Raw genomic sequence first — 25,580 nt, 5'->3', positions numbered from 1 at the left:
GTTTTCAGGGGCGGCAGGACTGTTAGTATATGAACAAGGTTAGAGCAGGGTAGGATTGATTTTCCTTTTTTTTTTTTTTTTTACTAGCTGGAAAAATATTGCACAGGAGATGTATCCTCCCCTGCACCTCTACCGTATGCTTTGCTCTCTTTACACCATGGGTGGGAATGTACTTGGCTTCTTCCTAGGAGATAAAGAGGTCACAGTTTGCCGTGAGAAATTCTTCACTGGAAAGTTCTGCTTCCAAGTATCTGGTTTAACACTTACTATTTTACCATGATAGTATTCGTGTAACTTGAGGGGTTGATTTAAATCTCATTTCTGAAGAAGCGTCAAGAGACATTTTCTCAATCTTTTTTCCTGCCTGAACAAACAGATGACAAGAGAAGTCAGGACACTATGAAAAGGTGGCAACAGTCCTTGGGAGCGTGCAAGCTCCAGCTGCTGCTGGGTTGTAACTGCAAGGGTAGAATTACCCCCCTAGAGGGTAAAGGCCTTGGAGGCCAGAGAACAACTGAAGCTCACACAGCTGATGGGAAAAACAACTTTGCAAGGAGAGCTCTTTAGTAGAACAGCGGGGCTTAAAGTGCTATTCTCTCTGACAAACTATTTTAAAATGGCCCTTGCAGCTCCGTGATTATCATCTCCAACTCTACGTCAAACGCGCTCGGCTTTGTAATAAACCAACTGCTAACTGTTAGCACTGAGGGTGCCCCTGGGGGAGGCTTGACCTAGGAATTCCTTTTTCCCTTGCTACGGTAATCAAAGGTCATAAAGGCCAAGAGAACTGGGACCTGTTCAGTTCCAAAAGAACTGGAACTGGTGGGGATTTAGCAATTTTATTTTTATTTTATATATATATATATTTATATATATCAATTATGCAAAGGCAAGAGTAAAACTTGGGTCTGGCTGAGATGCATTTCCTCCCATTAGCTCTCTAGAGCTACGAACAATACCGGTTTATTCTTTCCTCAAGTACAGCACTCTGACTCCAGTACCCACAGGGAGCAGTTTTGAAAGGGCGACTTGCTGACTCTTATTTTTCTGGAACAGAAATATTTTTCAAGAGGAAAGGGGAGAAACAGGAGCAGTGTCCACTGCCAGCAACAGACACAGTGCTCCGATCTGAGAATTCTGTAAGGATTTTTACTAGCAGATGGGAACGTAAACAGTGATGCTCTCCTGAAGTGTCACGGCAACTGTGGTTACCCTCTTTATGCCCTCAAAAGGTGACCTGACGCTGTGTCACTGTCCCCTTGAGCCCCAGAGTATACTCCATCTATTCCAAAACATCTCTCCAGTCAGAGACCCCACAACATAAAGCCTCAAAGAGTGCTGCTAGTGCTGGAATGACTAGGGGAACTTCTGTGACCAGGAGCTAGCGTCGAGGCAGCTCTGCTCTCTTCATGGGCATCGACTGTGAGCTGGACGGCACGGGACTTGCAGGTTGCCAGAGAACACAGAACCTGGACCAGATTCAGGCCAAAGGAGTCACTGCAAAAGTTAACGTGGCAGCTTCCAGGAAAAGGGAACATATAAATAAACCACAGACAGTGAAAATGAGCCAAAAGGGTCTCTGGGTTCCAACCCACCCATCCTCCCCCTCCAACCACAACAGCACAGCTGCCCAAGCTCCTTGCTGAAAGGCAGTCACAGTCTCTGGGCCCCTCACAAGAGAGGCTAGTCTCTGTGCCCTTCCTTGCCTGCAGGCAGAGTCCTGTCTTTTTTGTGCAGAGCAAAGGCTAGGGAGGGTACGAGCATTTCCAAAGGAGCGTGTACTTTAGACCTCGCTCTCCGTGGAGGGCTTGCGTTGGTGTTTCCAGCCTGTGTCTGGGAGTGAGCCCCGCCGTTCAGGAGTGGCTGCTGCTGTGTTAACGCTGCTGCATTCAGACTGTTCTTCCTGAAGCAGCTGCTCAGTTTCAGTGTCATCCAGTGAACCAGAACTAGCCTGGATAGAGACCGTGTCCGTCTTCATGCAAACGTGATCCCGGAGGATCCCTCCTCGAGAGCTCCGAATTTGCTTAAGGTCATCCCACTCTGAATCATCACTGGATAAAAGGCATATGCCCTCCACAATCTTTATCTTCTCCTTGGTGTAGCTGTGGTCAGGACCAGTCTAAGGAGCAGAGAGATGAGTGAAAAAACAATACATCTATGTAAAAATAAGGCAAAGAGCAAAGCAGAGTTGGCACAAAGCATGAAGCAGATAACAGGCTGGACCTCCATGTAAACAGCCACTGGCTCTCACTGACACAATGGCAAAACCCATTCTAAGTTCCCCCTCAGTTCTTCACCCTTCCCCAGATACAATCGTCCCTGCAAGAGCTCTCATTACAAACTCCAGGAGCCTTCAAATCATGGAAGGGGAATAAGCATGAGGTAGCTCTCCTAATTCAATTATTTAGAACCCCTAGCAGCAGGGAGCAAGGATATTGAGCCTAAAAAGGAGTTAAACAGGAAGTAACCAACCAGCCAAAAAGAAAAAAATAAAAAAGAAAAACCCACCAAAACATGGAAAGCAGAAAGAGCTAGAAAACTTCATGGTAAAAATAGGTAGGGTTAGTGAATTGATATCCGAGTCATTCTAGATTCAGCTCTCAGGAAGGCACAGCTGGAACACCGCTGTTGAGTCTGAGCTCCACAGTGATATGGGGAAGCAGATTATAGGGAAATGATGGAAATCAGTATGGTCATGCTAGCCTCTGATAAGATTAAAGTAAAGAAATCTGCCTTACTTGGCTCACTGACAAGTAAGGAGCATTAGAACATCTGATGTATACCCTGGGAAGAAAGTGGAGTGAGAGGGGAATACATCTGGGCATATGTAAAAGCAGCAGAAGTAAGTGGTAAGGATGTGGATTTCCAAAGGAATCATCCTGTCTTATCCTTACTAGGCAAGGCTAAAATTGCAGGAAAGTTTGGGAAATCTATTAGTTAGCATATTTGAAAAACAAAGCCAGGGAAAACTCTTCTCTGCATAAGTCTTGTCATGATCCCTGCTAGAGGAGCTAAGTGATTTAACAGGCTATCATAAATACTTGAACAGAAATTACTTTTCAGATCTCACATACTAAGTAGTCAAAGCCAAGACCAGAGAAAGTGACCTCAACTTTCTTGGCAGACAGTAGAACTGATTTAAGGACATAAAAGCCAAGGAAAAAACAAGAAAGAGGAATTAGTATGGGACAGCCACACAACACAGCTTGAGTGAGGGAGGCAGGATCAAACACACACATAGAATAGTGATACCTGACGTGAGGATGTGGATGGAAATCAGAAGAGGGAAGATGAGAAACTATCTGAGTGATAAGAAAGCTTCTGAGGAGAAAACAGAGGAGAAACTAAGTGCTGCAAGACATCTTATTAAACCCTCTCCATCCTGCCATGCACACAAGGTGGGCCTCTGGAGGGCCTTTCAAGTGCCACATTTAGTAAGAGCTCCAGTTCTCACCCTACCCCACCCCTTCCATGCAGTGCACAGCCAGGAGCCGTGTTCTTGTTACCGAATTCTTTCTGCCTTCCTTGTTCCCCTGGTGAATGCCCAAAGCAGCCCTGGGGCAACAGTCACCAACCAGGACTGTGCCCAGGGAAGACAATTCCCTTTGACTCCTATACTTCAGCAGCCAACATCCAATGCAAATGAAATATAAGACACTGTGGGAGTGGAGAAGAAGCACAGAGCTAAAGACAGGCCCAATTCACTACAGCTCACTAGGGAAGAAATGCTGCTGCTTGGAGGAGCCTGAGAAAATTACTGAAGCTGTCCCTCCAGTGTCCTAAATGGTAAATGCTGACAGAGCTGCAACATCTTCACATGTGAAAGCCTGTTATACCTAACAGCAGCTTGAACTCATCTTCCATATCTTTAGTAGCAGCTCTTACCTCTTTCTTATAGCACAACTGGTTGTACATTGTTGGCTTGGGAATCGCTTCAATCTTCACCTCCTGGGTAGATGTCCGATATGAAGGATTGCTGTAGGTTAGGTTCCCCAGGCCAGGGTCTGTGAACTTGGACTTATTATGCCTAGAGGAAGAGAGCTGTTAGAAAAGAGAAAGAGCCCTTCTGCCAGGATCTGAAGCTCCTGAGTGCTCAGTGAACGGAAAGCTCCAGCAATCTTCACTGCCCCTCAAAGAGAGGGGGAACACTGGTTTCACCAGGCTCTTCAGCTACTAGTATACTCTACTCACTAACTATCAGTGCAGAAAGGCTCTGCCATGTAACCACCAAAGCTATACTGGCAATAATCGGAGAAGCTACGTGGCAGAGTGTACACAGGCCCACACATGTACTGAGATATGAATCACCTCACATCCCCATCCATAACTTCTAAGCTCGCTGCAGAAAATTTAGCCAATACTGCTTCAAAAATATGTGCACGCCCAACACTTCAAAGGAACAGTACTGATCTTGCTAATACAATCATCAGACACTGCTTACAAATGAAAACAAAGGGATTGTCTTTCTTCATTGGCATTTACAAAGCGTTATTCAGGAGGTTTCTGCTCTTAAACAGGCTAGATTTTACTATGGTCCAGGAGAAGGGGAAAAGATCACTTACCTATATATAATGAAAGCAGCAATAAGCAGCAAAATAAACAAGATGCTGAGAAGGCCCCCAATAATGTAGCTAACGTGCAGTCCTTCTCCTGAAAGAGAACAGCAAGGGTACATTATACACTTTCCTTAACTTCCACTGGATAATTCTGATCTCAGTAACAAAATACAGAAGTATGTAAAGTGAAACGTCAACAAACAGAGGTTTAGTAAAGGGTTTTATTTGACATATGAACAAATTCATTCCTCCCACCCAGGCCCCAGCAAACCAGGAGCATCAAGATCTTTGTAATGGGGCTGCATAAAGATGAGTTAGACCTCCTTGCTAACAGCTTATTTGTGCAGTGAGAAGCCATTAACCTAACCAACCATCCCCCACTAAACACAAAGAGGATGGTGAAGCGGGGTAACATTAGAGAGAGCCCAATGGATGAAGGAGGAGATGAAAGAAAACAACAGTATTCTTCACACCAAAGTGGCGTTTGGAAAAGTCCCCATATAGGCTAATGAATGTGTATGTCTGTTATTCATTTTCAGATACATTTTGCTCAGAAAGCATTTGAGGAATTAAGGATCAAGTTTAAGAGCAAAGAAAGGGAACTCACCTGCTGTTGCCAACACTGCCTCATTGGCATGGGTACACAAGCCTCGTATAGCATCTTTGTCGGAGCAGCTGAATGACAAAAGGACTCAGTTAGTATCCTGTTACTGAAAGTAATACCAAAAGTATCAAAAGACAGGATGGAACAGGCTAGCACTGAAATCTCTTCCATTTCCAACTCAACAACAGGAGCCCTCCATTCTCCTCTCTAGTTCCCTCCTGCATCCAGAAGAGAGAGGACCACCTATGTGTATTTCACTAGATCACAACATTCTCAGTGTCAGTGCTGAAGCAAAAATCACAGTGCTGAAGCAGAAGAAAAAACTTCCTAGAGTCAGCACAGAGATTTTTCTATCCAATAGATTGTATCCAACAAAGCCAAAATTTTGCCTGGTATATTTACAGCCATACATTACCCAGCAAAACCATTTCCTCAGTTGTCTGTGTCAGGTCTGATGCGTTGGAGTGAACTAGAGCAACAAATTCCTGTATCTTCTCAAAATTAAGTTCTTAAAATCAGTAGTTGAAAAATAAATCAAAAGGAGCAACGTGGGCTCAGGAGGATTTTAACATTTCATTATGTCTTTATGTCTGTAAAGTCTGGAGCTGGAATAGCCCCTTTTGGCTAAGGAGATGTATATTTGGGTGATGACAGCCAGAGAGAGCTTGCATGTGGCATCTTGCACAAATGGTGACTTTCAAACCCTAACTCCAACAGAACAATAGTACTTACTTTCCTTCCACTGCTTCCAGAGATGTGAGAGGTTTGGCTGTTGAAGTACCCATTCTGCCAGGTGGTGTCTGACTTCTCCCACTTAATCTGGTGGTTTCAGGACCAGGGGGCACCACACCAGGAACTAGAACGACAAAGAAAAATAAAGACGACCCCAACTTTGTGAGACAGATGAACAAGTCTGGTAAGCTGTAGATAGTTTCTGAAATGTGATTGCCATCCCAAACCCAGCCTGTCAAGCAGAAAGGACAGAAGAAAGTTCTGCTCACTGTTGTCTTACTTCCAAGTACAAGACTTTGCAAGCTTTTTGCACCGGAGAGCTTCAGATGCTCTGGTTGCCATAGACAAATGAACGCTCAACACGTAAGTAGTGGCAATGGCTCACATATAGAAGCTACTACCCAAGTGATGCTCACAAAACTCACCAGTAGAACAGGGCCGCCCATCTGGTTCATCTGGACAGGCACAGACAAAGTCAGAAGCCCTGGCAAAACAGAGGTGAGTGCAGCCTCCATTGTTCACTCCACAAGCATTAGTACCTGGAAGGAACAAGCAATTTTTAAATCTGTTGCAGATGGCCAGGTAGGAGCCCAACAATCTTTTTTTCTTGCTCAGCCAGAGCTACTTCCTAGAAATTCAGCAAATTATTATTCTCTGGTACATGTCCTATATCTGACTGCTAAGAAAGTGATGACAATAGCCAGATGTTGGTAAGATTAGGATAACCTTGAAAGGAAGGCACTGGAAATCAGTAGACAGGAGCCCAGTCAACACAGCTGCACAGATAAAAAAACAAGCTCACATTCTGTTTTAACACAATGTCAGATGAATAATACAGACAGTGACATTTGCTGATCAAAGCTGTAAGAGAACACAGTCAAGATGTTCTTGGCTGAAATGTCACAGGCAGACAAAGAACGTGCCCAGGGAAGATGCATTAAGTTTGCATCCAAGGAAGGGCGTCAACCTCACCTGACGCCTATAGTAGCACTAGATTTCCTTTTGACTCTAATTAACATTTGCCTGAGAGGAGGCCCTCCTATTTACCTGTTTGTCTTTGAGGGGAAACCACAATGATATCCATTAGCCCCTCAACATTGGCCAGGACTGTCTCTTTGTTCCGTCCAGAATATTTGTCCACTCTCTGGATAGATTTGGTTTGCCAGTCAGTCCAGTATATCCATCTGTCCTGCTGCTCAGGGAGATAGCAAGAAGGAAAAAACTCACAGCCATTAGCATGTTTAGCCACATAGACACAGGATACCCATCAAACACATGTCCCAGTGTCAGAAGGCCCAAAGAAAGGCCTTTTTAACCCCTTCTTGTCATAAAGAAAAAGACTGTGTACACCCCAGAGAAGTTCAGACAAACTTCCTTTGTTAACTCCACAGAAGTACTACCCTATATCTATTTTGATTTCCCCTGGACTATAATAATTGCCTGTCCTCAAACTCCACTGTCCAAACAGCTCTGCAGGGAGAAAGGTATGTGGGGGTAAATCTTCTTACCTGGGTCAGAGCAAAGGGATGTGACACCTGGCTGACCAACACTTGTCGTAGCTTCCCATTGAGATCACAACTCTCTATGCGATCAAGATGTGCATCCACCCAGTAAATCCTGGAGGAACAGGGAAAGAGGTGAGCTTCCACTGATACAATCCCTCTTTACTTTCTAGTCATTTGCTAGCCAAGATGGACTGGACCAATCAAACATTTCAAGAAACTAAGCTAAAACAGTTAAAGAAAATTTATTATATCTTTTAGTTCTATACAGGTGCAAGAAATCTTTCCACTGACCTCCTTGTGTCATAATCCAAGGTCAATCCATTTGGCCATCCTAGGTCTGTGTTGATCAAGATTTTACGTTCAGAGCCATCCAAGTTTGCCCGTTCAATTTTAGCAATGTGACCCCAATCTGTCCAGAAGAGGTACCTAATGAGATAAGAGGCAAATGCAAGAAAAAAAGAACATTATATTCAGCCTTATTCAGCTAGATGTTTCAGTAAACTGCGTTATTCAATTTCAGAAAAGCTCATGTGGTCTGTAGTTTGCTTCTCCCAACTATCTGCCCAACCTACCCCTTCTTGGGAAAGACAGCAATAGCTCGGGGCTCATCCAGGCTGTTATTGATCAGCACTTTCCTGGAGCTGCCATCCAGCCTAGCTACTTCTACAGTATTGCGTCCTGTGTCTGTCCAGTAGAGGTTCCTTGCGACCCAGTCCACTGCCAGGCCATCTGTAGTCTTCAGACCCTGACCAATAACAGTTTCCATGTTGCTGCCATTCAGATCAGATCGCCTGAAAAAAAAAATCAGTAACAAATGGCAGTGAGGAATGGGTAGCTCCTGACAGGGATCACACAAGAAGGTCCCCCCACCAACAGGATTACTTCATACTGCTGCCTCCCAAATCTCTTTTCTCCCCATAATCTCCAGCCGGTTAAAGACACCTTTAGCATACCACATGATGCTGCAGGCCACAGACAAGGCATGAATAGTGGTGTATTGACAGCATCTCATGGTCTCCCCAACTTCCTGGCACACTCCACACAGCTCACTGTGGCACAGAGCACACACAGCTGGGTGACCTGGGCACTGGCCGAACAGATCACTGGCACCTACCTGATGACATCAAGAAAAACATCTGTGTAGTAAATCTTGCCATCCACACTGTCATAGTCCAGAGAAATGACGTTGTTCAGCTCAGGAACAGGGATGTGCACATCTGTATGGTCACTGGTGTCCAGTGAGATACGACGGATGGAAGCACGGCTAGAGAAAAGTAGGTAGGTCTCTGGAGAAGAATCACACGTCTGCTCATCTCGCTTCAGCTGGATGCCAGTGGGGCAGGCACAGGAAAAGCCAGTGGGGTGAGGCAAGCAAAGGTGGGAGCAGCCACCATTACGAAATCCACATTTATTAAAGCCTTTAGAAGTAGACAAAGCATAGTTTAAGGATCAATGTGGTCCCAGAAAATAAAGCTTTATTTTAAAGTCTACACACACGCACAACTTGCTAGCAGCTGAGTTCATCCTAACTGTAGCCTTACTGGGAATCTACGGCCCTGCATACAGAGATTGTCTCCCTCCAAAATGAATGATTGGGCAAGGAGAACAGAAAGGCACAGAAGTAGTGGGGAGCACAGGAGCAAAATCCTGACCTTTATTCCTTGCTGATCAGTTTTCCCATGGAAAAAGGATCATACAAATGCTGATAGATTCACAGAACTGCAGCTTAGATTTATTATAGCTGCAAAAAAATAATGCTGACTGAAAGATCCCACCCTGTGGGGAAGCAGCGTGACAATGCACCAGAGGCCAGGCTGACAAAGAAGCTTCTGTTTCAAGTTAGCTGCACACAGTGGCAAATAAACAAAGGCATCAGAGAAGCCTGCTGTAAGTGTCTGACATATTAGGGTCATATCTTCAGTTCCGACTCTTTTTCTTTATTGAAAAGCCAGCATACATTTATTAGGAGGGGATAAGCCCTTAAGGTGCAGGGAGTGGAGGGAATGTAAGAGGGATATGATGGCTAGAGTTTTAGTTAGCTTCAGGTTATACTGTTAAGTTGTACTGTCAAGAGCAATGCTCTACTGGTAGTAGCGACAGAGAAGCAGCATAGAGTTTTTTGTAGAAGTACATTTCAGTGGAATTTCCCCAGTATGAAGGGACAACACAAAGCCACAACTCACACTGAAGAGCGAGGAGACAAGATGAGGTTGTATAGGATCCCCAAAAGGTAACATAAGGAATCCCACTCTGGCACAGAATGGATGATATATTAAGAGCTGCTAACAAAGCACAGATCTGTAGAGCAAAGTGGCAAGTGGGAAGATGAAGCATGTGGTGGTTGGGAAAAAAATGACTGGAACTTGAAACAAGGTTTCAGCAACTAGCTTAAGAGGAATGATTGCCTTTTGGAGATTTAAAAATAAAAATAAAAAGAGACTGGCCATTGCCAGAACACTCAGGTGAAGTCTAATATTGCATGACTCATTCAGTCTTCCTAAGAAAATGGCTCTGATGCATGTGATAATGAGGCTGTCAGTGCAATCCAATGAAAGAAATGAAGTGAATGGTCAAAACGCATGCAGTAAAAAATAAGTAACAGACCTATGGAACTTGATAAATAGGGGAAATTATAAAAAAAAAAAGATACACAAGAGGGAAGAAGAAAAGCTGATTCTGGTGCTTTATTTCTATCACTCCTTTTTTTTCAAAGGACTACTTTCAATGACACAAGGGTTCCCCTAATCACCATATACACACTCATTTGGGAGCAGCCTAGCAACTCACCCAGGGGCCGTGCCCTGTCGACAGCCTGTATGTCCATGAGGCCAGGCAGGTTTGCCCTCACCAAGATGACATTGGCACCAGTATCCTTGTCAGCCCTGTGAATGCTGCGAGTTTGCCAGTCAGTCCAATAGATGTAAGAGTCCAGCAAAGTCAGGCCATAGGGGTGTTGCACTGGGGACAGCAGGGTGCGGCGGTTAGCACCATTGAGATCTGCAGCCTCAATACGCTGAGGAAAGAAGCAGTCACATCAGCAGAACACTTAACACACCGACCCTCTTGGTAACAGCGACTATATCAAGTGGGAACCAGAGCCTAAGTGATGTTATTCAAGTCCACCCTCCACACAGCCCAAGCTCTTGGAAAAACTTATGTTCCCCTTGTTCTTACAATAGCTTGTTCAAGAGCTTCAAAATAGCCTCCAGGATCTACTAAAGACCCAGTGACAAACCACACTAAAGAACAGAAACAGACCTCAGTGTGTGCGTCAGCCCAGAGCAGCTGGGACCCAGCCTTATCCACTGCCAGTCCATTAGGCCAGCCCAGGTTGTTGCTGATCAACACCACACGTCCTGAGCCATCCATTCCAGAGCGTTCCAGCTTGGCATTCTCACCCCAGTCTGTCCAGTACATATACCTAGAGAAAAGCAGTAAGTATTATGGAATTAGATGTCAGAAGCTGTGTTCCAACACCTAGATAACTCTCTTGACAACACTAACCCCATCTCATGGTATAAGGCTATTGCCCGTGGGCTGTCCAGATTCTGCCAGACCAAGACTTTCCTCATGGAGCCATCAAGGTTGCCCACTTCAATACGGTTTGTTCCTGTATCTGTCCAATATATCTTCCTGCCAATAGCATCCACAGCCAGCCCATCCGTAGTCAACAGACCTGAGAAAACACTAAGGTGTATCAGTCACTGCTCATCCTCTCAGCTTACTCAGAAACTTCCAATATTGCCTTTTTGCAACTCATCGGGGAGTTGCTTTATGCTTTGCCTGCCCTTCCACCAAAAATTTAAAGATTATTCCACCGGGAGATCAGAGAATCTCTTTTTTCACACTGCACAAGAGGACCCCAGGACAAAATCACTCTTACCTGTGGTGATGATATCTTCAAATTTGGAGCCATCAAGGGCAGCCCGGCTGATCTTTCGCAGTGTGCTGTCTGACCAGTAAACCTTTCCTGGGTGGAAGAAGAGAAATTAAAATAAATCACCAAAATCCTTAACAATCAGATCCAGGTCTCTGACTACCATCTAGGCCATTCAAGACTGATCTGACTGCACAGGAATAGCAGCAGCACACGACTGTTCAGCTAGAGCAATAGAACAATACAAATTATCTTGTTCCAGTTCTTCCCAAAAGGTGTGGTAGCACTGGCTCTGGGGAGTTCTCTGCTGTTCTAACAGTGACCTACACACAAGGTCAGAGAACATATAATGCATTATCAGCTAGTAGTAGTATCCCACGTCTTATTTCTAGCAATGTCCCTGAAGACAGCAATCATATCATCTACCTTACTACACAGCAGTAGGTTTACATCAAGCACAGCATCAGATTTTAGTATAAGCCAATAGACAGAGCCTCAGCTCTACTGCTGTAATACAATTCAGCAGGAGGAAAGCTTTCTTAAATCCAAAATGGACAGGAACCTTTCCCTGTATAGCACGCAGCTTTTGCCACTTAGCTGGGGCTGTCTGTTCTCATGTAGGTATTCCTTTCCTGATATGAAAGGAACATTTGCAGCGTACACTAGAAAAAAAAAAATCTACCCAAATTCACGATCTACAACAGTAAAATCTGCACCCAGGCCTTTATTCAGACATTTAGATACTGAAGTCACTTATTGCCTCTCAAACAGGCAGTTTGATACACTATGAAGTTCATACCTTCACGAGGATCCACTCCAATTGCAATGGTGTTTTTCATGGTGACATTGACTGAGACAACGACATCTGCAAAGTAGGGAATATCCAGAGAGACCATACGGATGTCAGTCCTTCTGGCAAAGATCAGAAAGCTGGTCATTCCTGCAGAAAGTTGAAAACAGACAGGTATCAGTGAGAAACAAGTCCGGCCAACTGCAAGACCTGATTTATTGAGCATTCTGGAGCCAAAACCCGCTTCAGTGGAAAAGGTGAAGTCTGAGACAGATCTCTGCTTATGGGGAGTTGGGGCACAAGAGCTTTAAAGAATCATTCCACATCACTCAGTATTTCCAAGTTGAAAATGAGTGCACTTGTGGAAGAGTTACTTCTGGTACCATGTGGGGAACAGGAATTAGGAGTTGGCTTTCCTGTTAAGATGTCCAAATGAACGTACCTTGGCCTGAAGCCAAGAGCCTTCCACAATCCTCAAAAAACAGTCAATAGAAGGAGTGAGTACAGATCTACTAAAGGATATAGCACCTTGTAGTTAAAAGTAAGTTAGAGCAAAAGTATGAGGAAAATGTGAAAGCCAGTTTAGTTAGCCCAGTGCAATTTCAAGTACAATTTTTTCTGCATCAATCCAGTTATTGACAGCTTTTTTCAGTGTTTCCCTCTCACAGTGAAAGTACAGGCAGCAAATGGGCTTTTCAAGGGGGGTAAAGCAGGTAAGTGCATGAAGTGAATTTTGTTCTATAACAAGGTGGGAGCGGAATGTAGTTATGGTTCAGTTACAATGCAGATCCTGCAGAGGGGACTCACCATGAGAGCAGGTCTTGCCATCAGACTGCAGATTGATGCCAGTAGGACAGGTACAGCTGTAACCTTTTGGAAGAGGTGCCAGAAGGCATAGGTGACTGCAGCCTCCATTGTTAACTTCACATGGTGTACGTACTATAGGAAAGATGATGTGAATCCATAAGCCAGTAGAATGAGAACAAACAGGGTAGAATAGCTATAGAAATGTATTCTAGAATGCCCTTAAATGTCAAGCCCAGGGTTATTTTCATGCTCTCATATTCCATCCAGACTTAAGGCACTGAGGGTTGACAGACAGGCCAGCTCCTTGCAGGAGAGCTGTGCCACACAGCAGAGCCTGAGCAAGCTCTCTTCTCCATGTGGCTTTGGATGAACTCTGTACCTTGTGGCCTGTGCCGGTGGAAAACATGAATATCCATAAGATTCTCCAGATTGTCCTGCAGTGTTTCACGAGCCTGCCCAGTCCTTCTATCTGCGCTCTGGATGCTTTTGGCTTGCCAGTCTGTCCAGTAGATTCTCTCGCCATAAAGAGTAAGTCCAAAGGGGTGAGGCAGATTGCTCCCAATCAGCACCTGGTCAGATCACCCCCAGCACCCCCCCAAAAACAACATTACTAAGAAAAACATTACTAAGATGTCACTAATGGCTCCCCTTGCCCCCTCTCTCAACATTATAATATAGAGTCACAGCATGAGGAGAGTGATGAGGCAACACGAACCCTCAAACAGAGGCTTCCTCATACACAGTTTGTAACTGAAAGGGAGCTCTTCTCTCCCAGTGAAAGCAGCTTAGCATGTCTTGATTTGGTTATTTCACTTTCAACTGGAAAGAGAGGCAGGGCCTCTTCGCATTTGGTGCTCTAGGACTTGCACCTCAGGCTCCAAAATTTTCTCCTTAAAGACAACCTTCTTACCTTCCTGTTGCTGCCATCCAGGCTGGCGTACTCAATGGTCTTCATGCCCGCATCTGCCCAGTACAAGCGTTGTGACTCATAGTCAATGGCCAAGCCATTAGGCCACGTCAGGTTGGAAGAAATGATCACCAAGCGGTTTGAGGCATCCATACCAGCGCGCTCAATTTTTGGGTTGGCTCCCCAGTCAGTCCAGTACATGAACCTGAACACAAGGCCAAGACAGAAGTAAATGCCTGCACTCCTCCACTGCTTTCACAACCAGGCAGTGCCTGTAGTGAGACACAAAAGAGCCTGGTGCCTTCAGAAGCCAACAGGACACAGTATTAGACTAGCCTTGGGTTTCTGTATTGTGCCTAAAATCATACTCAAATTGATATCCTCTCCATTGTCCATGTAGTGGCCTTATTAACGCATGGAGGAAAAAGTTCAAGGTCTAATAAATAACCACTTATTTACCAGTCTCCACCACTAGTCCTTTATACTCTTGCTGAAATGGTTTTCCAGTAATCCACTCAAGGAAAGAACAGTACTCTTCTTTCTATCCATCCAATCCCTAGCTCCACAGTCTTGCAATTCAGAAGCAAAATCCCTAATTAAAACTATTTGTTTCTGTTATTCTACTCAGGTTTGCTTTCTGTGGTGTAGTTGATCCCTCAATATTCCCACTGAGGCAATGCTTTGAAGCCAAGAGATCGCTAGCATTACATCTTGCTTAAGATCAGCACTAATCTACCTGAGGAAATCCTTCTGATTCAACTCTGGTTGATAAGCAGAGAGTTTGAATAGAAATTTAACACAGGTATTAAACAAACAGAAAAGATCTCATTCACATTTCTGTAACAGATCTCTAGTCATTAGGTCCCAAAGATAAACAAATGAAAACAGCAGCCAGTTCCTGCAAAAGCTCTACAGCATGACAGGTAGTTACCCCTATTTATCCTGTTTGGATATTAGTGGTAGCATCCAAATCAGGTCTCTAATTTCAGACTTCGGCGGGATATAGAACAAAGGCACCAGGGAGAGACATTTGCACAACAACAAAGCACCCGAACAACTTTAGAGACAGAAGAATTCCCACGTCATCCCAGAAGAAATTGTCTCTCACCCTCCAACAGGGTCCACCACGATATCTCTAGGTCTGTCTAGGTTCTCCCAGATCAGAACAGTCCTCATGGTCCCATCTGTGTTGGAGACCTCTATCCGATCTGTTCCTACAAATATTGAGAGAAAGAATTAGACACGCACCTCTGGAATCACAGTAAGTAACACAAGAAACATCCATATAGCAATGCTTTATTCCTTTCTCTCCATCTCTCTTCATACCTAGAAAATAGGTAACAAGCGTGGCTCAAAGTATCATCCTCCATTAGATCTCTCATGCCACTTCATGGCTGTGACTGGTGCAGAGTCTCATGCACTTTTATAAGCTCCCAAGACATCTACAGAGGCATGAGAGAACAGCTGGAAAGGAGTCATCTTTCTTACATCTCTCTGAACTATGACTTTCTGGCAGGGAACAACCCCCAAATCCTACCTGCTGCACCCCAAGATACGCTGCTGGAAGATATGTGAACATGTACAACCACAAGCTCTGCAGCAAGACAACAGTGGGGCTTGATTTCTGCTATAAACCTTTCTACAGAATTAGCACTGGGGACACTGCAAAGAGAATTAAACTAAAGATACCACCTCAGCTCCCACTTTGTTAAAGCGAGTTTCATCTCAAGTGCTTTTTTTTTTTTTTTTTTTTTGCTAGACAGAAACAGACAAGCTTGGGGATGAGTTAGAACTACCCAGCTATTATTCACTTTTCATTACTAATAAGGAAGGTTTAAGCCTATGTAAAGCAGAGGAATCCCATACCTGCATCAGTCCAGTATAGTTTGTTGGTAACCCAGTCAATTGCCAGTCCAGCTGGACTTTCCAGGCTGGTATCCACCACGACCTAAACAAAAAGAAAAATAAAAAAATCATTAATGTGATTAGACCTTAGAGGAAAAGCACTGGCCCAATGCACTACTCATTCTCAAACAACGTAACTCTCAAAAGGCAAAAGCACAAGGAGAACAATGCCATATGAGAGCACTAAGGGCTTACAAGTTCAAATAACTCTTACATTTGAAGAAACACTTATTTTTCATTGTCTGTTTAAAATACTATTCCAAAACCTTGAACTCTGTTCTCCTCATTAATGGCACATGCAAGTCCCAAGGACTGTGGCTCTTATTATTAATGTAGTACATCACTGGAAGAATTAATACTTTTTCCTTTCAGATTTTAGGGCTACAACAGAGCTAGTAAATCATCGTGCTTTGTGTCCCACTTCAAGGTCTTCCAGAAAAACGGGAACATATACCATACTTGTGTATGAAGTGTTAAGTGATCTTAGGGCCTCAATGAACATTAAATACAACATGAACTACAGCTCCTTAGGAAGCCAGTGGATCCCAGTAGATTCAAAACTGATATTCCAAGAGTCTCCTGGCTGGATGGTCTCCACACATAGTGAACACTGTACCTCCTGGCTTGATCCATCCCATTTTGCTCGGCTGATTGAGTCGGTGCTAACATCTGTCCAGTAGACATAGTCATCCTTGGAGTCCCAGTCCAGAGCCACAGCGCTGCGCACATCAGCAAGGGGAATGACATCATCTGACAGGTCATCTGTGTCAAAGCTGATCCGACGGATGTCCATCCTTCGGGCAAAAAGCAGGAACTTGTCAAGACCTGATCAAAGGTCGAAAGGTCTTCTTTTAATTTCTCTAAGTTCAACAACACAGTGATAGACACAGACAATTCCCTGCTATATCCAAACTTAACCTTACATCATCTATCACTGGCAGGTCACAGCCCAGGATTTTATTGGTAGCAAAAAATATCACTTTATTGGGGATTGGGAGCAGGGAGAATCATAGCAGTAGAGAGCTGTCTCCTGAGGGTAACCTACGCAAAGCGAATAAATTCAACCATGTTCTTCAAAGAATGGCACAGACATCTCTCCAAATCAAATAACTATGCCATCTCTCGAGAATCTAGGACAACAGTTGGCCTGATTCTCCCATCTGGCTGCAAACTAAGAGAAACTCTGGCAGTCAGCAAAGCTGAATTTTTTGTTCATCACTGACACAGCTATGGGATCTCTAGGGAAACAGTCAGCTGCGACAGACAGCACGGCACCGATAGCAACACTGGATTAACAACTGAAGGATGGAACTTCTCTGCATCCCCACCCATCCAGCCTATCAAGGGGAGTGCGAATGCAGAACAGGGGAATGCATCAAGGTGAGGTATTCTGCAGCAGGGCCCTTAATACTACTGAGTCCATCCAGCTGCATCCCCTTGGAAGCAACTTCTGCTGCTTACTCCCGTCTCCAACCCTCTGCCACCCAACAAACATCTGGGCACACAGGCTGTGGTCCCACCTCACTTACTCTGGGCACAGGCATGGCTGCTGGTCTTGCGGAAGCCAGTGGGGCAGGCACAGGTGTAATCCTTGCTGCTCGGCAGGCAGAGATGCGTACAGCCCCCATTGTTGGCCCCACAACGGTTTCTCCCTGCTCAAGTAGCCAAAGACAAAAACAACCACACATAAAGCAAAGAGTAAAAGAAAAGAGGAAAAATACCAGCCAAGATACAAAGTCCCACATGGATAACGTAACTCGACTTATCTACACAGAAGTTCATTGAGAATAAGACAATAAACTAAAGCACTAACTCTACTTGTAAGGGTTGATCTGACAAAAAAAAAAAAAAAAGCTTTTAAATCAATCAATTTGCCAAGCAGATTACAGTAATTTAGAAGTAATAAGGGAGGTGTTGGTCATTTCTAGTGCCCACTTATGATCTTATGATTCCTGCACCTCCCTCCCACCCCCTTCTTCCCCCCAGTTGCTCTTAGTACACAAACCACAACTTATTTCTCACTGGCAAGCATCCACTCCCAAGTGTCAGCAGGGGGAGCTGAGGTAACGCTTAGCTCTGTCTGCTACTGGGGGACCTAAACTGAACTGCTGGATGAAGCAGGTGCTGTGGCAGCTCTGGACAGAAGTGGAGGACGTGTTAGTGTCCTGGGTTCAGGCCTGCCGTCTCCCTGCTTTACAGGGTGGGTGGCAGCAGATCTTCCAGAGGCTCAAATAGGTCTCTACTCCCTCTGCAGTTACCTGCTGGCTGGCGCTGAGGATGCAGTGTGTGGATGTCCATAGGGAAGTGGAGTTTATTCCGGATGATCTCCTGGTTCTTGCCTGTGAATTTGTTGGCACTATTGATGCTTTTGGTGTGCCAGTCTGTCCAGTATAAACTGTCCTCAAACACAGTGATAGCAAACGGGTGTGGGAGGCCTGTAATGGACGTCCAATAAAGGGATTTAATTATTCTCAACAGGAGTCAGGCAAGCACAGAGGCAAGGGAACTCTTACCACCACCCCATAGGCATTTCCACAGTCAACCTGCTCAAATCCACCTTACACTAACATGACAAACTTCCTGTCCATTTATGTCCAGATAGCAGAGCCCATCTCACAGCAGTGACAAAATTCATCCCACAGTGAAAACACAACAGACAACAGAATTCACCTACAAGCAGGTGGCTCTGAAACTCAGGTTAGCATTATACTACTCTTCTTTACCGCAGAGAGCATTCCCTGTACCCAGCCCCGTTATTTACCTTGGCTAATAACAGCTTTCCTATTCCGCCCGTCGAGGTCAGCCCTCTCGATGACATGGTGCTTGGCATCCACCCAGTACATCCGATGCCCTGCATAGTCGATGGTCAGTCCGTTGGGCCAGAAGAGGTGCGTGTCCGCAATGATGCGCCGATTAGAGCCATCCATGTTGGAATACTCAATGCGGGGAGTGTTGCCCCAGTCAGTCCAGTAGATAGTGCTGGAGAAGGCAAGGAGAAACGGGTTAGAAAACTCATGTCCCATGTAATGCACACAGCATCACTTCCTATCAGGGCAAAATAATATCAATCCTGGGACCTCAAACGTGAGACCTGGGCCACAGCCAGGAAAGAAGCAACAGCCAGCTGTTGAAATCTGGAGGCTCCAGAATAGGACTAAGGCTCTGAAAGCCCTCAGCACCTCAAGGTTTCCGAAACTGCTGCTATCAAATAAAAGGCTCGAGTCCAAAGGCAGCCTTAGTGACCAAGGATAGGGTTTTTATTGTCCACCCAGAAGCGCTTGCACAGAAGGCTCTCCAAGGTCTTAAGTTCTCACTCACCCCTCCATAGGATGAAGGGCAATCGCTCGGGGCTTCTCCAGGTTCTGCCACAAAAGCACCTTCCTGTGAGTGCCATCCAAATTTGCTACTTCAATTCGAGATGTCCCAGAATCTGTCCAGTATAGTTTGTCATGGATCCAGTCAATAGCAAGTCCACCTATCTCCAGGGGAGAATTAAGCACAGAGTGAAACCAGGAGCAGGCTCTGCTCAGAAAAATAGTTCCCTTTCCCTCTTAGCCTCAGGGAAGTCCCAGTTCAGTCCTCCTGTCTTCTACTCTGTCAGATGAGATGAATTCCAGGGAGACAATCACCTCACACCCAATTCCATCCAACCCATCCGTCCCCTTGCTCAGGGAGATGCACTCCATTTTGAACTCTGGGTACCCACTTTTCTCCACTCACCCATCCCTATTCTCACACCACAGATAGCGCCCAGACCTTTCTCTTTTTTGTGGTGACGCACCTGGGCTCTCCAGCCCTGTGGAAACCACTTCTTCCACATTGCTACCGTTCAGATTGGCCCTCATTATGCGATCCAGAGTGACATCAGACCAGAACACCAGCTCCTTGCTGTGGTGGAAGTCAAGGGCAATGGCATTTTCCAAGTTGTTCAGGAGCAGCGTATACTCTGAGCGATGAGGCAACACTTGTCGGATATCAATTCGATTGGCAAAGAGCAGCACTGGCTCTGGCCCTGAGGACAGATGGGAAGACAGCATTAGAGTACTCTGACAGGGTCCTGCCTACCATTCCCTTTGCTTTAAGTTCCACAACGTTGTTTTGAAGTACCAGCAACAAGAAATCAACGCCCAAGTGCAAAACACCTCAAAGAGCTGTTTACATAACCACAATACACAAACTTAACTCAAAATCTGGCAGTTTTAAAGCTCTTGGCAAACATTTATTTATCAAGATGTGATCATTCCAGGCTCCGTCTGAGCTCACCTCACCTCAGCCTCTGAAGCCATACCACTAGGCACACACTTGGCAGCAAGGTTATAGTTTCCTTTGCCTATATCCACCTCCCAGCCATATAAACACACATACTGTACCACACCTTCTACCACAGCCTACTGTCACAGCAAAACATGACATAGTTAAAGTATGCCTCAGCTAGATATAAACTCGGTAGATACTTCTGCTGAAAAAAGAATTGAAGTTCTTTGTGGATTTCATTAGGGGAATTCCTAATAATATTCCTAATTTACATAATGGAACTCTTAATTCCTCATTTCCTACATTAGGGGAGCTGAGAAGTTAAGTTCTACAAATGTATATATGCCCTTAAAAACAGATGTCCATAGAGCAGCCACTCACAACATTCAGAACTGGTGGCCAGCATCAAAGGTTAAACCAGAGCAAGGACATCTGATGCAACTTCACTGACAAGGAAGGATTGAGACGCTTCCTAAACAGAGAAAGGATACTAGTTTTGTCCCAGGGTCTGGGTCACCAGGAATGACAAGGAACTACAAAAAGCAGACAAAGGCTGTTCTACTGGCAAGGAAAGAAAATACCGAAATATCTCTCCATAGTCAAAATCACAAAGTTTCCACACGTTTTCACTGACAATCTAGGCATATCTAATAAAAATCCAGGTACTTCCTTGTGTCACATATTGGCTCAGTGAACAGCATAATGCTGCCAACAAAGCATCAGAGACAAAGTTATGAGAACAACATGTATGTATCAACACACATGCACCAGAGTAAGGTTGAATTCCTCTTTACCTAGAGCTTTGCAGCTACGTTTGTCAGGTCGCAGCTCGTAGCCTTGCTCACACCAGCACTGGAAGCCTCCTTCACTGTTGGTACAGCCTTGGCTGCAGTAACCTTCCTCAGCACATTCATTCACATCTGCATGTTACAGACAAAGGGAGAAAATTACCATTATATCATCAACAAGTCAGGCAACCTCACTGACAGGTTGCTTCTGCTTTCATGCTCTGATTTGCAACCTATCGTAGCCATCAACTCCAAGCACATCAAAGCAGCAGGGAGGAGGTTACTGCTCCAAAAACCCACCTTGGCACGATCGTCCATCTTCCAGGAGCCTGTAACCTGTATGGCAGGTGCACTGCACCATCCCTCGTGCCATCTGGCACTTCTGAGCACAGCCACCGTTGTTGACATTACAGTTCTCCTCCCCCGTTCGTGGACCTGCAAAAGCAATGCATGAAGATAACTGAGCTGAAACCACAAGGCAGCTGCTTGTGTCCTCAGCAGTTAGGCAGCAGCCACACTTTAGATTAGGCTAAGCAACACAGGGAGGACATAAACTGTGCTGGAAGCTGCCTCTTTGCAGTCAGAACTCTCCCCTGCAGGCCACAACCAATGGGTATCAGCCCTTCCCAAGATCTGGACAACGAAGCTCAGAATAATATGGTTTGGGATTCACCATCTCTGCAGACAAACTTTGATACCTGAAAGCATAATCTTCTCCCCATTATCCCCTCTCCACACTATGCAATTGGCAAAACCACAAAGGTCATTTTCCTCAGTCTTCAACCCACACACTCTCCCATTAACACAACCCAGGCTTTCTTCCTTGCACGCATCCTTCAGCAACACCAGACAGACTCCCACACACAGTGCCTCCATTTATATTTAAGACTTGTCTTGGAGTCTGGTATTGACTTACGGCAGTTTTGATGTGGGCTCTCATCACTACCATCTCCACAATCATTTGCTCCATTGCACAGCTTCCTCTGTCCAATACAACGCCCGTTCCCACAGAGGAACTGGTCTGGGGCACACTGAGGCGTCCCTGCAATAAGAGGAAGGAGAAAGTAAACACCAGAGCTTACTGATTCAACAACAGTCATGGTGGAGAAAAGGACACAGAACACTTTCTAAGATTTGTTACAATCTTTACATATGAACACAAATCCATTACTTCCTCTTTCCTTGAATTCAGCTCATCTTCCACTCCTTACTGCTCCAAATATCTTCATGCTGATTCAGAGGCCTGTGAGCTCTCCTCCAGACCGAGTCCAATGCTGCTATATTGGGAAGCTCTGCTATTTAGTCACTCTCAGAACGACTTCAAGGTCCTGGCTTAATTCCCTTTGGTTCCAGATTCCACAACCCTCCTCAGCATGTGTCAGAGTGGAGTCAGTTCTTCACTTTAATCATCTGAGATGCCACCCCAGCACGGCTATGGATCTTAAGCCTGCCTAGGAATGGGCGTCTTGTCCAGCCCTAACTGCACTGTGACGGACTTGGAATGAGATTTACATGCATCACTGAAATCTGAGCTCAGGCAACAGGATTTCACACGAGCTACACACTTCAACTTGTGCTGTTGGCAGGAAGGCTCTACAAAATTCTTGTAAGTAAAGTAATGCTATTTGTAGGGACTCTGCCAATCTAATTGTGTCTTTGTCAATAACAGCACTGTCCTGTTGCCTCTTATTTCTTATACTTCTCAAGCTGACTTTGTCAGTGGTTTCCAAACCATCACCCTCTGATAATCCTAGGAGTATAACAGGACAATACAGTTATCAGCAAAGAAACGATTAGATTGGCAGACTGCCTGCAAGCAGCGTTGAAAAGGGTAGTTGTGAGATTATCAAGTACAAATAAGAACTAACAGACACACCAACCGGGAACATAAAAACAAATCACATACGGATTCACTTCTCAGAGAACAGAAATACATTTTATAAAGGATTCCAAAACTTGGACTGCATTTGTCATAATGAAGACAAAGATTCTTACATCAGCTGATCTCCTAGTGTTCTAGGAATTTTCTCCCTATAGCCAATAAAAACATAAATCCAAGAACTGACACAGGTTTTTAACTTGCTAAAGACATCTAGACAGTGCACTATTTCTCATTAGACGAGCCAGTACATGTTCTGCTGGGACTAGAACCCCTCAGTTAATTTTTACCTGACGACTATCACTGTAGACCTAATGCAGAACTGCACAACCAACCTTGTGGTGACAACAGTTGTACTCTACCATCTCGGGTTTCGTTTGGAGTGGGGAGGTTGAAGTTCAGTGGCTCTGGAAGTTTGATTTGGCTTCTGGGCTGCAACAGTTCTTTCAGTATTTGTTTAAATATCTTGGTTATCAAGATAAGGCAATGGGTTTACCGGTTTGTCTAAGCACAATTGCTTTTTCCAGGATCACCACCGCCTCCTGCACAATGCTACTCATGCCAGCTGACTTATCTAGAGCAATAGCTCCAGGTCCTCTGAGCTCATCTATACCTGTACAATGCACACTGCTCTCTCCTCAACAGGCCCAAGCAAGGGCTGCAGTTTTAAAAGTCCTTTTTGTCATTCTAAACACAATTTTTGAAATACTCTGATCTAAATAGGTCAGTATACACAGTTGGGCTCTTCTCACTGTGACAAATTCACAGACCAGTATATACCATTCCTCTATGAGGGATGGTATACAAACAACCTGAAAAAAATTAAGAAAAATAGGAGATTCTAGTTATTTCCTGAATCTTGCCATAATACGGGGGCCTGTTAAAACCCTCTTCTTTTCCATATCCATCATATGGAAGAATAGCTCTAGGGGAAATGGTTATAAGAAAGAGCAAGAGACTGCCTAGAAAATGTCTAAGGCATGGTGGGGCTGGTACCCTTAACCCTCTAAAACAAACGCTTTCTTCTTCACTTTTACAAAATGCCTTTTTGATACTATCTCCTGTTAAAAGTGCTTGGCAGCTTCATAAGGCAAAATGAAAGATACCCAGAATTACCTAGAAGGAACGAGCCAGACTCAGTCCATTTGACAAAAGTAGGAACTTTGAACTTCATTAATGCTTCCAGGTTTAAATGGAAGTGTCTCAGAGCTTTGTTGTAATTCATAGAGTATGGGCAGGATAGGCATATACAGGGATCTGATACCTGACCAGAAAACACCACTACTTAGGTTAGTTTAAGCACACAGACCAGCGCGTGTTTGCAAGTGTAGAAGACAGTTTACAGATCTCATACTCTGGGAAGCACAGTAAGTTGAGGCTGAACTCATACTATCCAAAAGAGACCTCACTACCTGTACCTCCAGGATAGAAATGTTAGCTATAAGCAGCAAGGCAGCAGGCCAAACCTGTATTCTCACAGTTCTCCTCATCACTGTTGTCAGAGCAGTCATCTTCCCCATCACAGCGCCAGGACAGACGGACACAGCGCCCTGATTTACAGCGGAACTGGTCAGCTGTGCACATAGATGTAGCTGAGGGACCCAAAAAAAAGAGAAAATTAGGTGAGCAAGAAGGATCAGAAGAGACCTGTTTCAAAGATAACACTTCCACATATTCTCTTGCATCCACAGAAACAGAACACTCCCACCAGTCCCCAGCACTCACTGCAGTTCCTCTCGTCTGACTGGTCATCGCAGTCGGAGTCTCCATCACACCTCCAGCCAGCATTAATGCACAAGCCACTGTTGCACATGAACTCCCCAGAGCGACATGGCTGGTGAGATGCTGTGGAGAGATTAAATAAATAAATAAATAAATATGGAGCAAACTCAGACCTATGGAACATCCCAGAAATCTCTCAACGCCACATTTATGCTCCACTATAGTGGAACTTGGTCCTGAACAGATCCCTCCTGGAAATTGCTTTAATTCCTGTGTGCAGAAACATGCTGACTACACAGCAGCCTCCATCACTACTCTCGCTGTCTTGAGTTAAAAAATTAATAATCAAAGAATCAGCTTATGTGTGACAAATTAGATAGCTGTCTCTCCAGCCAATGCAAAATCCATTTAGGCTTGCAGGTCAGAAGCCTGGACCAGTACCACTCTGCACTAACTTACAGCAGTCAGATTCATCAGACCAGTCCCCACAGTCATCGTCGCCATCACAGTGGTAGATGTCCAAGATGCAACGTCCATACGCACACTGGAACTCCTCCAAGCTGCAGGTGGCAGCTGGAACATCTGATGCTAACAAGGGAATCAAACAAAAAAATGCCTAAGGTAAAAGGGCACAATCCAGTTTAAATGCAACCTTTCTCCATCTAATAATGCACTAGCAAATATTCAACGGAAAAGTGTTGGAAATTACTAGCCCTTGCTGCATAGCTTTGCATGACCTGTATCGTTGAGAACTTGAATGCTGTTTGTGCTTCACTGAGGGGCAGCTTAAAGCTATGTACAAACAAAACTGTGCAGTCAACTCACTTTAAAAAAACAAACAAAAAAAAAAAAAAACAAAAAACACAAAGGGGTTGATGAGAAAGCAACAAAAAGGATCCAAGAGTGTCACCTTCCCTCTTACGCTCAAGATACTATCTATGTCTTAGTGCCCTGTATAAAGGTTTGAAATGTTTATTAAACCTTTGAAAGTCAGGTATAAAAACAAAGCTACCTTTTGGGGTAGCTCTATATTAAGGACTGAGGCACATCACAATGCAAGGTTAAAATATGGCATGATTCCTTTAAAATTTTAACAAAAACAAACACTTGAAGACCAAAGGAAGCAAGCAGTGAGGTGCCCGCTTCTGCACCTAACCTTTGAATTTTCCCCCCTCCCTTTCCTCTCAAGCCATTGCTAAAACAAACCGTGCCTTATCAGTTAGGAGCACTGGCAGACAGATGACCCTAGGCAGA

At 44.6% G+C, this 25,580-nt stretch overlaps 1 protein-coding gene across 3 annotated transcripts in view; it reads right to left on the bottom strand.

Moving 5' to 3' along the window:
• Positions 1-59: 59 nt before the first annotated feature.
• The window catches only part of LRP4 (LDL receptor related protein 4), a 73,988-nt gene continuing 48,467 nt past the window's right edge, over positions 60-25,580 (bottom strand). Inside the window, exons 6-39 of one of the 3 annotated variants that reach the window (XM_068683735.1) lie at positions 24,786-24,914; positions 24,330-24,449; positions 24,071-24,196; positions 21,642-21,767; positions 21,026-21,160; positions 20,732-20,857; positions 19,465-19,695; positions 19,002-19,158; positions 18,445-18,662; positions 17,942-18,118; positions 17,213-17,338; positions 16,300-16,508; positions 15,645-15,726; positions 14,887-14,992; positions 13,782-13,983; positions 13,251-13,440; positions 12,872-13,003; positions 12,074-12,214; positions 11,281-11,367; positions 10,902-11,073; positions 10,656-10,818; positions 10,185-10,410; positions 8,512-8,815; positions 7,970-8,188; positions 7,689-7,823; positions 7,401-7,509; positions 6,940-7,084; positions 6,318-6,431; positions 5,893-6,016; positions 5,164-5,231; positions 4,563-4,650; positions 3,886-4,027; positions 3,253-3,321; positions 1,980-2,119 (exon numbers count right to left, since the gene is read on the bottom strand). In XM_068683735.1, the coding sequence (XP_068539836.1) occupies positions 3,277-3,321; positions 3,886-4,027; positions 4,563-4,650; positions 5,164-5,231; positions 5,893-6,016; positions 6,318-6,431; positions 6,940-7,084; positions 7,401-7,509; positions 7,689-7,823; positions 7,970-8,188; positions 8,512-8,815; positions 10,185-10,410; positions 10,656-10,818; positions 10,902-11,073; positions 11,281-11,367; positions 12,074-12,214; positions 12,872-13,003; positions 13,251-13,440; positions 13,782-13,983; positions 14,887-14,992; positions 15,645-15,726; positions 16,300-16,508; positions 17,213-17,338; positions 17,942-18,118; positions 18,445-18,662; positions 19,002-19,158; positions 19,465-19,695; positions 20,732-20,857; positions 21,026-21,160; positions 21,642-21,767; positions 24,071-24,196; positions 24,330-24,449; positions 24,786-24,914 (4,874 nt within the window). In that variant the 3' untranslated portion in view covers positions 1,980-2,119; positions 3,253-3,276. Of the gene's footprint in view, positions 2,120-3,252; positions 3,322-3,885; positions 4,028-4,562; positions 4,651-5,163; positions 5,232-5,892; positions 6,017-6,317; positions 6,432-6,939; positions 7,085-7,400; positions 7,510-7,688; positions 7,824-7,969; positions 8,189-8,511; positions 8,816-10,184; positions 10,411-10,655; positions 10,819-10,901; positions 11,074-11,280; positions 11,368-12,073; positions 12,215-12,871; positions 13,004-13,250; positions 13,441-13,781; positions 13,984-14,886; positions 14,993-15,644; positions 15,727-16,299; positions 16,509-17,212; positions 17,339-17,941; positions 18,119-18,444; positions 18,663-19,001; positions 19,159-19,464; positions 19,696-20,731; positions 20,858-21,025; positions 21,161-21,641; positions 21,768-24,070; positions 24,197-24,329; positions 24,450-24,785; positions 24,915-25,580 lie in introns of all 3 variants that reach the window. The other 2 variants (XM_068683733.1, XM_068683734.1) reach the window with 2 other exon arrangements.

This window comes from Anas acuta, chromosome 5 (assembly GCF_963932015.1).
Source record: "Anas acuta chromosome 5, bAnaAcu1.1, whole genome shotgun sequence".
In the NCBI taxonomy this organism is placed as follows: Eukaryota; Metazoa; Chordata; class Aves; order Anseriformes; family Anatidae; genus Anas; species Anas acuta.
Note: the sequence above shows the minus strand (reverse complement) of the source record. Positions and strands in the feature narration are given on the sequence as shown.